At 45.2% G+C, this 16,406-nt stretch overlaps 1 protein-coding gene across 11 annotated transcripts in view; it reads left to right on the forward strand.

Moving 5' to 3' along the window:
* MTSS1 (MTSS I-BAR domain containing 1) overlaps positions 1-16,406 on the forward strand; it is a 140,000-nt gene that overhangs the window by 13,381 nt on the left and 110,213 nt on the right. For all 11 annotated transcript variants that reach the window (XM_032467611.1, XM_032467613.1, XM_032467610.1 and 8 more), the window contains exons 2-3: positions 7,540-7,601; positions 11,305-11,378. In XM_032467611.1, coding sequence (XP_032323502.1) covers positions 7,540-7,601; positions 11,305-11,378 — 136 coding nt within the window. The remainder of the gene's footprint in view (positions 1-7,539; positions 7,602-11,304; positions 11,379-16,406) is intronic.

Below are 16,406 nucleotides of genomic sequence, written 5' to 3' on the forward strand. Positions count from 1 at the left end.
TGGGACTTGGGGCTTGTGGAGTTCTGTGGACAGGGTTTCGTGGAAGGTGGAAGCACACACGAAGTGTGCGTGGAACTGTGAGGTCCTTTTCACAGGCATATTTATTGCTGATGAACTTGGGTAAGTGGACGAGGGTGGGCGTGTGAGGAGGCAACAACTGATTATCTGCAAGGCTGTCATCCACTTGACAGACAGGGATAATTAGTGGATTAGGCGAGCCCCAATCAGAAAATAAAAGCCCAGGAATGGTTTTTGTGATGGATGGGCTTATACAGCGCCTTTCATCTGAGGATCTTGGGAGCCCTTCATCTTGCAGGATGGGTTGGGGACAAAGCTATGATGGGCACCCATTTCTGGAAGCTACAAGTTCCTGACTTGTACTTAAAGAAACAGGGAGTCCAGAGGCTCTCCTGCCTCGGTCAGAAGCTTTCTCTTGAGCTTTGCTTTTCATTTCCCTGAAGCCCGAGCTCACGGAGTAATGTCCCTGGAAGAACAAGGGGAAGGATGCTGTGGGCTGCGCGCCTCACACTCACCCAGAGGAGGGACCTGGTGGCAGGGGTGGCCGTGGCAGCAACCTGTAGAGAAGCTCCAGGCAGGCTCTCTGATCTCCTGGTAAAAGCAGATCCATTCTAGTACCCACAGGAAACCTGAAGATGTGACAGAATTCGCCATAATCACACCACTAATGATGGTGACTTGTGAACATATCTAGTGCATTTCTAGCAGACCTTTTCTGCCAAAGGGCTTTTCTTTGTTTTGTGTTTCGTGTTTTCTTTTTCACATGGATGAGGTTCCTGGCCATTTCTAGGGTGACATCATAGCTCGCCCAGGGCATCTGTGGTTGTTATTGGGGGTTATGTGGTTGGGGGACCCTTGCTTCCCACTCTACTTTGTCTGGGCTCCTGCCGAACCCAAATATAAAGCAAGGCCCGGCTTGCCTACTGAGTGGCTTTCTGCAGCCTTGGAGCTGGGCTGGGAGGCTGGGTCTGTGCATCTTGCTGCTCGCACTTCCCAGAATCAGGGTAGCACTTGGGCCACAAAGTCAGGTAGATCTGGGATCAAATTTCAGCCACGACCACTGCAGTGCAAACTGTCTGGTCCTTGGTTTCTTCCACTGTGAGATAATAGCAGCACCTGCCTCGTTAGGTTTTTATGAACATGTAGTAAGAGTGTGTGTCTGGCTGCTCTCCTCTGAGCGCGGTATGTGGACCAGCAGCCTCACGTCAGTCGGGCTAAATGTGCGACATCCAGCCCCTACCCCGCCAACCAAAGAACTCAACCTGCATTTTGCAAAGACTCTCCAAGTGATGGATATGTGAGTTAACGTTTGAGAGATGCTGGTCTATGTGTTGGGCACCTCCAACTGTTTAGAGCATGGTGATGCTTGTCAGGGTGAAAAGAGGGGCTTGGGAGGTGACCTGTCCAGTCATATACCCCTGACTTATGTTATCATCAGCTCAACCCCTGGTGAGCCAGCTTCTGTCTGGAACCTTTGAGCCTAGAACCCAACTCCCTCTAGCCTGTCCCTGCTAGGCCCTGTTTCCTTCTCAGCTGAATCGAATTCTGCCTCCTCCTTTGAGTCTTCTCCAGTCTCCGGCACCTCTCACGTTGCCCCTTCTCTGGCCAAGGCTCCCAGCTCCTCTGTGCTCCCCGAGTGGCAGCACTGGTGTCTGATTCCCCGCGCTGTCCCCCGAGGTTCCGCTGTCACAGCGGGTGGGGCTGGGAGAGCCACCGGCTGCATTATTTATGGGGCACCGTGAACCAGCCGAGCCGATGAGCTGCCCACAGTTTATTCTTCTGCTCTGTGTGTGGGATGCCACCCCAGGCCTGTTTAAAACAAAACGCAGCAGAGCAGAACCCCGAGCCAGAACGACCACTGGCTGAATCCTGCACTTGGGTTAGGCAGGTGGCCGGCCTGGCCTCCTGGCTGTGGGGGAAGTGGACGAAGAAGACAGGGACTTGGGGTGTTTCCGGAGCTCAACCTTGCGGGTCGGTAGGGCAGCCCGTGTGCTTATTTGCTTAGGTGGCTGCCACACTCTTGGGGAGTTGACGGGGATCAGATGGGCCTTTTTCCTCAGAAATAAGAAAATGACTTCATTCTCTCCCACAGCCCAAGGGGCCAGGCTGCCATCAGGTCTGTGACCCAGAAGCTATGTTCTCTGGTCACTTTGCCGGTTTGGGGTTTGTCACTCGTCATCTGGATGAAGGCTGCCCGGCCTTCCTCTGCTGCCCCATTTTTGCTGAGCTCCGCACCTTGCCCTGGAAGGCTGCCCTTGGCCATCTTGTTCATCCTTCTGTCTCCTGCTTCTCCCAGCATAGATCCACCACTCCAGTCCCTGGGAGGAGCCCACTCGTGTCCTCTCTGCTTCCCTGTCTTCACACAGCCATCCCTCTTCCTGGAAAGGCTTTTGTTCCCTCCCTCCATTTTTCTGCCCTTGAGCTCATGGTTGAGTGGGGGAGACTCAGGCTCGGAGATGGCAAACTGCATGATGTGGGGGAAGCAGGGGGGCCCAGAATGCTCTGGAAGAGGTGACCTTTGAGCTGGGTGGTGACAGCTGAGTAGGAGTTTTCCAGACGACTGAGTCCCCCTGGAGGTTAGAGAACAGCCTCTAAGTGTGGTGGGTGGTGGGTGGTGGGCACCCCATCTGGTGGCTGCAGAGTTAGACCCTGTCTTCAGGGAAGCCCCGTCCCTCTCCTTGTAGGAGGTGGGGACGGTCCTGTGGCTCCAAGAAGAGAGTCCTCCACCCACTTGTAAACACGCCAGCATTCTGCACTGGGATCTCTTCCTTTCTCTCAGAACCCAGCGTGATCTGAGTTCTAGTCTCACCCAACTCCTGGTCACCCTCCCCAAAGAAGCTCAAGGGGTTCCGGACGGAGGAGAGGCTCGTTTCCCTTTGCCTGTGACTTTGGACTTGGCTGACCCAGGCGCTCGGCGGGAGTCTTATTTTCTTTGATTTTGGTCTGTCTGGAAAGCTGTGGAACGTTTCTGTGTTCTCTGGTGAACTCCACAGTGGGGTCTATGTTGAGACTTTCTTGTAGCTCTAGGGGTGCATTCCTGGGGGTTTCCTCAAATGTGAATGGAGCGCCCCAGACGCATAGCCTCAGGAGACAGCTTTCTGGGACCTCTTGGTGGGCAGCACAGATTAGAAAATTAAGGACCACATTGGACTTGCTTTCAGGGAGGATTCTTGTGCACACAGTGTCTTGATTGGCAAATTTCTTTTGAGGTTTGAGTCTGTTCTCCTTTACCCAGCCTTGGCGTCTAGAGCAACCCAGGGCTTTTTCTCTCAGTTACCTTTTAGTATTCCTACTTTCTCACTTCCTCTAAGCTTTTGAATTTTTGTAGTAAAACTGCTTTCAGGTGGGTAGAAACTTTTTTTCCCCCTTGAAAGAAACTTAAAAAAAAAAAATGGAACAACCCAACGTCACCTTGCCTTTAAATTTTAATAACATTTACACACTTAAAAAAAATTTCTCCACAAGGAGGTTTTTGTCTTCTGTTCTTAGAAGTTCATTTTTTTTAAAGAATCCATTAAATTATATACTGCCTAAAACAGGTGGGCCTGACACCCTTTGATAGACTGTCAAATATTATTAAGTCGGGAGAGAGATGCTGTTGGCAGCCTTCTTCTGGCTGAGTGGGCGTTCATAGGCAGAGAGCTGGGTGCTGTACCCCGAACAGGAGAGGGGACCCTCCTTTTGTTGCTAATTTGGTAAAGACTGAAATTAGACTTCAAGTGGGGACAGAGAAATAGTTTTTTAAGTGATTGGAGCCGCCGTTATTTGCAGGCACGTTCATCTGGGGTTTGAGCTTTCCACCTGCCATGTACTTGGGATGTACTTGGGAGCAGCAGAGATGTTGACACCGTGCCCCCCACTGCCTGGCTCCATTTCTGCGTTAGCTATGGTGAACTAACCGTGATATACACAATTGGGTCTTAGGACCCAATACTAGGACTTGCTTAGGACTAAGCATGACAGATTCCAGCTTGGGCAAATCATCTGACCTAGAGAGTTTTAACATCTCTCCCAACATCCAGAGTGAGATTCCTGGGAGCCTGCAGACGCTGGCATCAGTCCTATCAAAGGTTATTGAACGCTGCGTGCACAGCACTGCTCTGAGCACCTTGGATGTCTGACCTTCTTTCTTCCTCGCACCAACCCTGTACAATGGTATTTTCCCCTGCAGAGGTCAGATGACCTGCCTGCTGTCACACTGCAGATGGGAGAGCTAAGAGTCTATCCAGGAGGGTGGCCTCCCGAGTTTGTGTTCCTTATTCCTTCCCTGCATTCTTTCAATGTTCCATGATGTCAGTGTCCAATAAGGGTGATGAAGTTATACGTTTCTATTGTTTATCATTGTAAGAAACAGACCTGAGAAGTCAAGTGACTTCCCCCCATAATTTACTGGCAGGGCTTTGGCTAGAACTAAGGACTCGGTGTTCCCAGCGTAGGCTTTTTGCAATTCTGGTATGTTTTCAGTGAATTTGCCTCACCTTTTTCTTAAGAAGTATTATAGATCATCTCAGTGACCTTCCTCAGGGTTCCCTGGATGGGAGTGGTGAGTGCTGGGGAGAGGAGGGCATAGCTCTCGAGTCCTAAATGTTGATGAGAGATGATGATACTTTTGGTTTGAAGTTGATGGTCAGTGTCTCTGAACATCCTCAGGCTTTTCCTAAAGCTTCTCATACTGTCTTGTAGACCAGAAAGAGAAGGAATGGCCAGATGAAATGTAATTGGCTGGTTGAACTCTTGGGCTCTTAAGAATGCTGACTGATGTCCATCTGGACAGAGATCTCTAGTGACCAGCCAGGGGACTCTGGTCTCGACCCTTGCCTCTGATTACTTGAATGTAGATGTAGAAGGGGTGTTCATACCTGGACTTGATACGAAAATGGTAAATATATTAGGTGCTGTACTTGAAATTCCCCACATTGTCTTGATGGGCCTGGAATGAGCCTGAGTCCTCACAAGGTTTCATTCAACATAAAATAAAGTTAGCTCTTGGATTGAAGATTTCCTCCCTCGCCCATGTGCCTGGGGCACAAAGATGAGATGGAGGCTATGTGGTTTAGCATTCTGATGACAAGACCTGTGCGTGAGGATTGGTGTCAGTAGCTCAGATGTACCTACCAAAGGACTTCTGCCAGGAGCCTGTCAGATAGGATCCCTGGCCAGGTGTAGCTTAGGATCCCAGGGGAGCACATTTCCACTCGGAGGAATAAATCTAGAGACCTGCAGGTGGGCCAGACAGGTCCCGGCTGCACAAATGCAGAGCTGATGGATGCGATCTAGCAGCACGCATGAAACAGACTTTAGGGTTTGGATGGATTGTAAATTCATGGTGCTGTTGTTGCCAGAACCTCTAATTTGATCCTAAATTTTTTTTGATGTAATGACTTTACTGTTTTTATAAAAATGATAAGTGACCCTTATTTAAAAAAAAACAAAAACAAAACCCAAAAAAGTATGACCATACAGGAAAATACAAACAAGAAAACAACACATTGGTCTAAATCTGAGCTCCCAGCAATAACCCATTATAATATTTGGTAGACAGTTTTCCGGATATCTCTGCCCACATTTTCAGATAGACTTGATAACTGGAGAAGTGTATAAATGGGCATGTTTATAACAAATGTTCTGTGCATGATATTTTCAAAATCAAAATATATTTAAGTTTACTTTTCTTTTTTTTTCTGTATCATTCCAAAAGTTTACTATAAATTTTCATTAAACAAATATTTAATGAGCATCTTCTATCTAAGACAGCTTCTATTGTACCAGAAGTCAGGAATTTAAAGGCCAACTGAACAGATTTTGTTGCTTAAAAAATTTATAGAATTTCCAGCCCAGTGGAAGAATCAGGCAATAACTAAGAAAACAGCAAAACATTCAAACAACAACAACATAATTTTACTTTCATTTAACCAAAGGATTGAAACTGAAGTGATGTAATACTGAAGAAATTGCTGAACTTCAGATAACTGATTCTTCTCCAGAAGAAATCAGTTCCCCAGACATTCCTCTAAAGCAGAGGTTCTTAAATGGAGGTGATTTTGCCCCTGGGAGACTTCTGGCAGTGTCTGGGGACATATTGTCACACCTGGTGGAAGCTGTGATTATTACTGACACCTGGTGAACAGAGGTCAGCATGCTGCCGAGCATCCCGCAGTGCGTGGGACAGCATCTCCCCCTGCACCCCTCCCAACCCCAGCAAAAAAAAAAAAAAAAAAAAAGAAGTCAGGTCCAAAATATCCGTAGTAGCGACAAGGTTGAGAAACTCTGCTCTTAAGGAAGAGAAAGATGATTAACACCACGAGGAAGGTGAAATCGTTGTGTTTTAGCTCAGTTGCCCTTTTTCACTATTTTGATGGGGCTTCTGTAATGAAAGGCGAGATGATTAACTTCATTGTTAGTTTCTCCATCTTCTCTCCTTAATAACAAAATCAAGAGGTTGTTTTTCCCTTGTCAAGATTCATAACATTTACATTCTATCCTGCAACTATAACCCCTCAGGTGTTAAGTCCCAGTTCTGTGTTTAAATGATTCCATACCAGACACCACTCCTCTGACTATGGTTTCCTCTTCTCTGGGTTTATTTTGCGTCGACTCTTAGTCAGTTGGCTGCGTGATCTTAATATAAATTGCATGTGTTGTGTGCAGGGAGGTGTCGGCCTGACTCTGGTTTGCCCCAGTCAGAACTGCACCTGCGGTTTGGAGTTCATGTCTGAGCACCGTACTTAGAAGAGTAGAGGGATGTGATGGAGTGTCCCCCAGACTCTGTGGGGATGTAAAACAGGCTCCTGTCTAGAAATGAAATTGCACTTGGGAGCTGAAAGAAGGAAGGCTGTGGATGAATGTGCTGGTTATCTTCCGTTCTTTGAAAAGACTTTGCGTGTGGAAGGAGGATTGGGTTTAATTCTGTGGATCCCCAGAAGGTTAGAACTAGGGCTGTGTGGACATACAGGGCTGATACAGGTAGGCTGCCATGGAGGGTGATAAGTTCTCTGTTAGCGGCGACATGCTAGGGAACCACCTGTAACCATGTTGTGTGTAGATGCTGGGTTCAAGTCAACTGGGCGTCTATCATTAGGTAACTTCCCAGCCTAGTTATTAGATTCCCAAGAGCCACCTGTCCTGGGGCACTCTGGTTCCCTCCTCTTGGGGATAAGGCTGCGAATAGCCAGAACCGTGATCAGGTGGTTCACGGTAGAGCCTTAAATGTTCCGCCAATCTTGAATTGGGAGCCACCATCTATTGACTCAAAGTGATGCATCCTTGTATGTGTTAGATTCTGCCAGACTGGTTCCACTTGGTATCTGTAGTATTTACAGGATCACAGGGACTGAGCACTTTCTCAGCTCCTTTCTGAGCCAATACACTTATGTCCAATCCAGGCAACAGATCGCAGACTGCAGAGGAAGAGAACGTATACAGATTGTCTCCTGTGTAATTGGAATTGGGTGTGCTGTCCCTTTCTTAATCAGATGTCTGTCACTGTGTGACTTACTGACGGATGGCTTTGTTTCATTGTAGGGGAGCTATCCAGTTTGGGAAGACTTCATAAACAAAGCAGGAAAGCTGCAGTCCCAGCTTCGGTAAGTAGAAGCATGTCATCCCCCAGAAAATGGCAGCGTCCTTAGACACAGAATGGAAGAGGACTGACCCGTGATGCGGATTAAGGTTAATTTTGGAAGCATTGCAGATAGAGAAGCGTGCAGTGGGTTGTAATTTGAGTATTGCCACTTGTTAGCCATATGTCCTGACCCCTGATTCCCATATGTAAAATTGAACTCACATCTGCTCTGCCTCCTTCCACTGGAATTTTGAGAGTCAAATGAGGTATAGAATATGTAGGGTAAGAATGGACAACATTTAGAGAGTGTTCGTTATGGGCCAGGTATATGCTAACAGTTCAGTCTCACAATCCCAAGAGGTAAGTCGAGTTGCTATCCCACTTTGCTGATGAGGAAACTGAGGCACAGATAAACTGAATAAGGTATCCAAGGTCACAGCTGATAAATGGCAGAGCAGAGAGTTGAACTCAGGCAGTCGGGCTCCACCGACCATTCTACTTACGGCCTGTCCTTACAGAGTTTAAAACTTAGCGTTGACCATCATATAACTCCATGTCCATGTCTAGAAAACGCAAATCTGTAGAGACAGATATAGATGAGTGGCTTCTTGGGGCTAGGCGTGGAGAAGGAGGTTGTCTACAAGTGGGCACGAGGGACCTTTCTGGGGTGATGGAAATGTTCTAAAACTGGATTGTGGTGGTGGTTGCATAACTCGAAATTAACTAAAAAATTGTTGAATCATGTACTCAAAAAGGGTGAGTTTTATGATATGCAACTTAAGCCTCAGTAAAGCCACTTAGAAAAAATAAGATCTAATGCTGGGCTGCTCTAAGGGGCTATTACTGTTGCCTCATCTTGTGCTTGTTCATATATCATTTGATATGAAATGAAAAGTACATCAACGTCTTCCCGTTAAAGCTACATACTTTCGAAATTAGTGGGCAGAGGGGTAGGACTGGACTTAGTGGGTGATCCCGGAGGGATGCAGCATGGAAGAGAGCGATCAGTTTCAAGACACCTGTTTATGGTGTATCGGGATGACATTGGTTGGTTTGGATGTAGGGGGCATGGTTTTCCAGAGGACCAAGCAGGTAGGGGTTTTTTTTGGGGGGGGAGGGGATAAGAAGCCTTGTGGATGGCAGAGGAGGGAGGGATGACATGACATTCTTGGGCCTTTGCCTGAGGGCACCAGTGGTTACTGCCCAGAGCTTCATTCACAGGACTGGACATTCATCCCATGGCTTCTCTGTAGACTGGGAGAGAAGAACTTGGGAGAGGTGGAAATTTCCTCTTCCTTTCCTTCAGCTTCGTGGGGCCTGGGATTTCCAGAGCCCTGAGTGGGCAGCCACATGGACTGTGGGCTCTGGAAAATGGCCTCTTTCCATTTCTCTAGTCCTTTACCATTTCTCTCCTTAAGAACTTGTAATTGCTGTGTGCTGGGGCCAGCGCCAACCTCCTCTGCTCAGAATGTAAGGCCCTCTCCCCCATCTCTGCCACTATCGTCATTTCTTTCAAATAGCTTCGTCTCCTGTATTCAAATAGGAGGTCTGCTCGTGTAGTAAAACAGTAAAACATTTAAGTACAGCCCTCCCCACACACTTTTTCTTATCTGGCCTCATTTAACTGTCTGGCAGGTCTTCTAGGTTGACCAGGGAAAAGGTGTCCTTCCCTGTTTACCAACGAGGAAGCTAAAGCTTAAAATAAGTAGCTGATCGGCTGTCTTAAACATACAAAGTAAGACTTAAAGCAGTCTTACCCCACTGGTACAAAGGACCTTTTATATCCATTTATTTTAACAATATGTAGGCCTCCTGCGGGGCAGGGACCACTTCTTTATTTCGTCAAACTACAAGTACCTGGCTGAGAGCTCTGTGGGAGCCTCGTGCACATGGTTCAGTTTTGTGTATTAGGGAACAGACGAGAAGAGGCCGATTGTCTTAGAGTGTTTACACTGAGTCACTCCTTTCTGCTGCCGGGAGACCCACGTTTGCTCTGCCCCATCCGAGGGGGCCAAGATGTCTTGTGACAAAAGCAGCCAGTGACATATGGCTCATTGGAAGGGGGTGTTAAAAAGCCTTTAATTCCTCACACTTAACCATGGTTCTCATTGTCACAAGAGCCCTGGTACCCGAGTCATACTCAAGGCACCCCTACAGCTGGCTCGTTCCATTTGGAAGACCGGCCTTGACTTGAATGCGAATAAATCCAGCTGCCCTGTCAGATAGTAATTGTAAATCGGAATGAGCCATTTGTAAATCCCAGGGTGTCTGATAAAGCTAATCTTTCCACGATTTGCAGTTGATGCCAGCTCTTTAAGAAATATGCTTTGAAGTAGTAGGGTTTTTTTGGGGGGGGGTTGTTTAATGTGTCTGGCATAATGTCTTTTTTTTTTTTTTTTTTTTTTTTTTCATTTGAGCGGAATGTTTTCTTGCTCTACTGGAAAATATCAGGCCTTGTTTTCAAGTTTGGCTTCAGGGCACTGTTGCCCAGGTTTTCCTGGAGACCCCCCACAGCATCTTCCAGGGATTTTTGTTTCACAGCCACTGTTGCTTATGTTCAAAGGGCATTTCTTTTTTCTCCTTTCTTTGTAGTCTTTATTCTCATCTTTTTTCGGCAACTTTGCATTGTTAGAAATGCTCAGTAAGGACTGGATTCATGTGTGAAATACTTGGAAATTAGCATCAGGCTCGAAGCTTCACTGTGAAGTTCTTGTGAGCAAGCCCAAGGCTGGCTGGCTTCTTCTCAGGTACTCAGGGTCCTGTGGTGCTGACACGTCATTGAATGACATCTTGGACCACGACTCTAGGAACCATTAGGCCACAGAGTGCTCAAGAGGATGTGAAGAATTCAAAATAACTTCTAGGACAACAAATGAGTGTAGAAACTCTTCCTTGTTTTCAGCTTTTAGGAATTCAGAGGATAGTGTTGAGACAGCATTCTAAGATTGAAAAAAATCTTATCTCGGTTTCACTGTAATTATGATTTAGAGGGGGAAAGTCACATAGCTAGGATCTTGTAGTGGGATGAACCCAGGACTGTAAGTCATGCTGGCCTCCTAGTCTCAGTCCTGCTGTGAACTAGTGATCCTGAAAATCACTTTGTAGTTGTGGCCCCAGTTTTCTCATTTCTAAAATGAGTTGGTTGAACTAGACGATCTCTCTCCAAGATTCCTCCTCCCAATCCATGCAGGTACGTTGTTTTCTCAGTCTAAAATTACTTTCACCTGCACCATGTGTATTTTTTAAGAGTGTTTTTCTTTTGGGTAGGAACACTTGTCTTTTCCTCCTTTGTGAAAATTTGCCTGGTAATGATTTTGTACTATCAGGTGGAATGGGATGGGAAGAGTTGATAGCATTCCTATCTGGCACTGCACCAGCTGGACCTTTTTGAGGGAGGGAGCTAATGTAAGAAGGAGAAAGTCATCTTAAAAATAAAATGGGTCCAGGGGCAGGACATAGCTTGGTGGTAGAGTGAGTACCTAGCATGTACGAGGTCCTAGGTTCAATCCCCAGTACCTCCATCAACTAATAAGTAATAAATAAATAAAAATAAATAAACTTAATCACCCCCACCCTCCACCAAGCCAACAGTTGTCCACATTCAGTTGATTTGTGTCTCCAGGAGGGTTCCTTTCAGTCCTCAGCAGAGGTCCCAGCCCTCTTGTTGTTGTGCATTTGCTAGTGTGAGCCAGTCCTCATGCTTTTGTTATCTGCTTGCGTTTCAGGACAACAGTAGTAGCAGCAGCTGCCTTCTTGGATGCCTTTCAGAAAGTGGCTGACATGGCTACCAACACACGTGGTAAGCAGATGGAGGGATGGCTTCAAGCCTTAACTGCATTCAGTGTGTGGGCTCTTACCCTTGGGTGGCTTCACAAGAAGATAGAGCTTAAGTTATCAGAGCTTAGCTGACTCATATTTTAAAATACATTTTTTTAACACTGTGGGATTCCACGCAGTAAAAGTTGCAAATCACTCTCCCCACAATCAAGCGCACAAGAAGAGTGAAAAATAAAACAAAAGGAACCACTGTTGATACCTGAGATGGCTTGATATGTTTTCGTGATCACTTTTAATGATGTCTTGACCTGTGCGTTTGGATGCAGTTTGTTTTTCCCTCCTCACACATGTTGCCTTAAGGTTTTCTTTGTTCCCTTGTGGGCTGAGAAGCAGTGGGAACGATTTCTTAGACCACTTTCTCTGGGTGCCCAGAAAACAAGGAAACCTTTTATAAGTGGTGTCCTGTTGTGTCGTATCTGTTTCTGTGTCTCCCACGTTGGACTGCAGACCCCTGAGGTATAGACTGTGACTTACACATGTCTGAACCCTCCCAAAACGCAGTACCTGGGACATAGTAGGTGTTTGAAGTATGTCTATTACATCAGTGAACAAAGGGAAATCTTTTGAAAATTTGTAATGGTTTCAGTGACTATTGAATCATAAAAAGAATATTCATAACACATGAACAGTGTAGAGAAGAAAATTGATACCTCTCTCCCCAGCACCATCGTTAAAAATATGACATGACTCATAACATAGAGACCCTCATTCAGAGAGGGGTGCTTCCCTTTTCATTCCCAGATAGGAAATCTCTTCTGCCTCTTTTTTGCCTTTTTTCTGGGTCTGCTTGTGTACTGATAGCTATGTGCCTGTTCTTGTCATTGTCATGTCATGTCATGTCATGGTGACATTGGAAAATGTGGGTGTTGGGGGCCAGTGTTGGGGATTGCTGCCAATCATGCAAGAGTGACGCTTCCTGAAGCCCATGATGGGTATGTACCTCCACTGGGTTTCAGTTGATACCCATTTACCATAGATGCTTAATTAAACATTCAAATGAATTTACAGTGAGGGCGTTTCTCATTCAGGAAACTTGAAAACCGCTAATATTTCAGGCACTGTCATGGGGCCACATGAATCAGTATGTTACTCTCCATGTCCTGGAGGAGGTTGCAGTTGGCAGTGGAGGGTGGGTGCTACATGCAAATAAAGAATTTCAGTGCAGAAATAATATGTTTGCTATGATAATCATGGTAGAACAGAATACTAGGGGAATAGGGAAAAGTGAGCAATTAACTCAGCTCAGGGAGTCCAGGTTCTCCCAGGAGAGGTAATATATCTCCTCATTTCCAAGATGCCAACAGTGTTTCAAAAGGTTCCCTGGGAGAATGTGACGGAGACATCAGAGCATTGGCTTCTTCATCTGGTTTGTCAGCTTGACATGGGTCTTAAACAGTATCTTTTTAAAGCCCTTTAAAAATTTTTTCCCATGGTTTCTATGTGTTATGGAATCTTTAGAATATACAAGTGTAAAGAAGAATAGTACATTCATGCCGGTGTTCACTGCTGTCAGTGTTATGGGGTCTGTTTTACAGAATTGCTTCTACTGCAGTGGAAGTAGACTTGTCAGTTGTATTCATGTCTTTCTAGAACAACCATCAGAATATATCTTTCTCAATAGAGTTGCTCTGCTATTTTAAAGAACGTATGTATCTGGTGGTGCATTTTTGAGGCTCCGGGATTCGCAAGTTTATATTTTAATGTTTAATTATTGGATGGAACCTAAAGGATGGAATAGAAAGGCATCCTCTGACTGTCCATAATTTCTTGCAATGGGAACCTGGGTTTTTGCAGAAGCTGCTCCCCAGAGTGGTTCTTGGTGGGAAACTGGAAGGCCTGCAAGTTCTCATGGTCCAAGGGAGGAAAAACAATTATTTGTGGGAAAAGAAAACAGAATAGTCTCTCTGTGGTTTGGGTGGAGGTAGAGGAGTTTGGAGGTCATTTAACAAAAGACAAGTAATATCACAGTGAACAGATCCCTCCTTTGATATATATTTAAACCATTGAATTTCAGGTCATTTTTAGCAATTCCAGAATACTTTACATCTTGAGTTGTCTAGAATCCATACGCACTGGCGGTGGGCAGGGGGCGGGGGAAATAACTTTCTGCTCAGTGTGGGAGTGTGAGAACTCTCACAAGACCTAAAAAACAAATGTATGGTTGATACAAAGAAGGTATATTTTATGGAGATGACAAGAGAGAAACACATCCTGTATGTTCACTAAGCATCTGAAATTATTTTTATTAAGTGAACTTTTACATAACAATTGAAAAATGTAAACTATACTCTTTAGTTAAAACAAAAAAAAATTCATGGCCCAAGGTAGATAAAGTCAAATGTACCCAGCACCCCTTGCAGGGATTGGGGGTACTGTCATTTGTTGACTTTTTTGCACACATCTGGGAGAGAAACTAGTCACAGAGCAGTATATAGAATGATATATGGAATAAGGTATATTCATAAGATTATTTTTTTCAAAAGATAGTCCATAGGAAACATTATGCCTGGGGTTTTACTCCACAGTATCTGACGATTCTCTTTTTAGGTTGGTACCTAGCAATTGACTTCATTCTTTCTCGCAGCTAAATGGAACTTCACTGTCTGGAACACGATTTAATCAGTCTTCTATTGAGGGGTATATGGATTATCTCCATTTATTTACTATGACAAGCTACGCTGCAGTTAATGCCCATGTATGCATTCTTTTGGAGATCTATGGGTAATCTATTTTGAATGGTATATGCTTCTCCAAGGAAACAATGAATCTAGAGAATGCTTTTTGTCAGCAGCAAATGGGTTTGGGCTTAACAGTCATTACAGGATATAACTATTACAGTTTGTAGTTCAGTATCTTCCCTCGATGGAAAGTCCAGTCTCTTCCTTAGAGCCTTTAGATGTAGTATTTTTCGAGTCTTTCTTGCTGGAAGTAAGATAAAAGAATAGCAGTTATACTTATGTGCATCTCTTTGGGGCAAGCATCCAGAATCCCAAGCCAACAGGTCTCTGGTTTCCAGAATATTAGCATTCCATATTGTTTCCCAAAGGAAACAGCTCCAAAAAGTCTTTGTCCTTTTTAGCAAATATTTTGCACTAGCTCTTAATAGAATTCATTTAGGAAAATCTTCTAAAGCTAGTCATTATAAGAGCAAAATCAATTTAGTCCTATACCTATTAAGTAGAATGTAGAAATAGGTTAGAACTCTAATTTATTTTTTAACAAAAAGGCATAAGTCGCTGTTATAATGTGTATGTTTAGGTTAATAATTAAACCGTAATGGAATTTAAGAGTTAATCAGCACCATAATACAAAACAGTGCCATATTTTGTGGATTTCTGCACCCTGAAATGAATATACAATTGGTGTTCAGTGTGGAAGTACACCTGTTTCTGTGTTATTAGGTACAAAGAATTCATGTCTAGGCGTTAGGTGTACAGAGGGTGCCCGGCTTTGGGAGGGTCTCCATTTTCTTTGTGTCCACAACGGACCAGCACATGGGCTGTCACAGGAGCTGAGAAGTGTTTGAATTGACTGGCATGTGCTTGTCTGCGTTACTTTTAAAAAGGAGAAAAGAAAAGGAACAAAGATGGGGGAGGTTTCTTGACCCTCGGCGGTCCATACTGGGGTGTAGCTGCACCTGTGAGCATGCGCCCTTGTGCACACCAGGGCCTTGCCCCCTTTCACTGGAAGAGCAGGGTGTGGAGCTGATGAAACGCTCCGTCTTAGTCAGCACTGGCCCTTCGTGGCCACTGCATCATTTGCTTGTGTCAGCAAGGGCTTTTGAAGAGCATAGCGCAGTGTGACTTTCATTTTTGGCTGCCTCGGTGTGCCTCTGTAATTACTTTATAGTTTTGAAAAGCCATCTCTGGGATGTTTAGATGACGTTACACCAAACCCAGAGTGAGAAGTTGGAGATTGAAAAAAGGAAGGACATGAATCCCCAGCTGTAATCACCTCTATTGAATACGTAACGCGGGTGGTGCTCTGGCTTACGTTCTTTTCATGGATTGGGCCTTTTTGTTCTCACAGCAGCCCTAAGAGGTCAATGCTCGGTGCTCGTGATCTCCATTCTAGATGATGAAATCTGCGCCAGGAGAGTTTACCTAAACCTACCAAGGTCACACGGCTAGAAGTGGGGAAACCGCAGCCTGGCCCAGAGTCTAGATTTTAACCATTAAATTATGATTCCTCTTGTAAAGAGCTTCTGGATCTAGTATGAACTTAAATTTGCTTTTAAAGTTACTTGATCCTAAAAGCACTGAACAAAAATTATGTAGCACCTTGGAGTAACGACCAGACAGGGAGCTGAGATGCCTGGGTTTGTCTTCTGTTCTGCCAGCTCTGTGACCCTGAGTCACTTTATTTCACTTCTCTGGGCTTAAATTACCCCACTTGTTAAAAGGGGCTTTCCCAGAACGTAGGGTCCTAGATGGTTGCAAGTTACCTCTTTTGGCTCCAGTAGTCAATTTAAGATCTCCTTTTGGCCCTGTTAAATGCATAAAATACTAATGAAGTCAAGCAGTCTAAATTTTCTTTTCTATATTCCATTTAGTGTTTCCAGCTTTTGCCCTGGAGACAGAGGGAGTGGAAGGAAGCAGAGTGAAGCAGAGGACAACGGAGGGTGAAGGTTAGGGGAGAAACAGGGTTAGGAGAGACCCGCAGCATGTGCTCGAGGAGGGCAGCTAGAAGCTGGAACTTGTAGACCAGCTGTCGGGTCCAGAAGGTCAGAGGTGTACTTTAATCACTGAGCCTGGATTGCCAGGGTCCTGTGCACTGATGAAGGAAATCTCTACGGCTTACACTGAATGCAGCAGTCTCGGTTCTTAAAAACATGTTACGTTTTTGACACGGAGTTTGTTAAAAGCCGTGCTTTCCTCATCCGGCTGTGTGGATCCTAATCACCCAGGAAGCTTGTTTTAAAGGACAGATTTCAGGGTCCTTATGCCTCTGGTATCAGAATAATTGGGTGGGGCTTGGGAATCCCAGATTT

Source organism: Camelus ferus, chromosome 25, assembly GCF_009834535.1.
Source record: "Camelus ferus isolate YT-003-E chromosome 25, BCGSAC_Cfer_1.0, whole genome shotgun sequence".
In the NCBI taxonomy this organism is placed as follows: Eukaryota; Metazoa; Chordata; class Mammalia; order Artiodactyla; family Camelidae; genus Camelus; species Camelus ferus.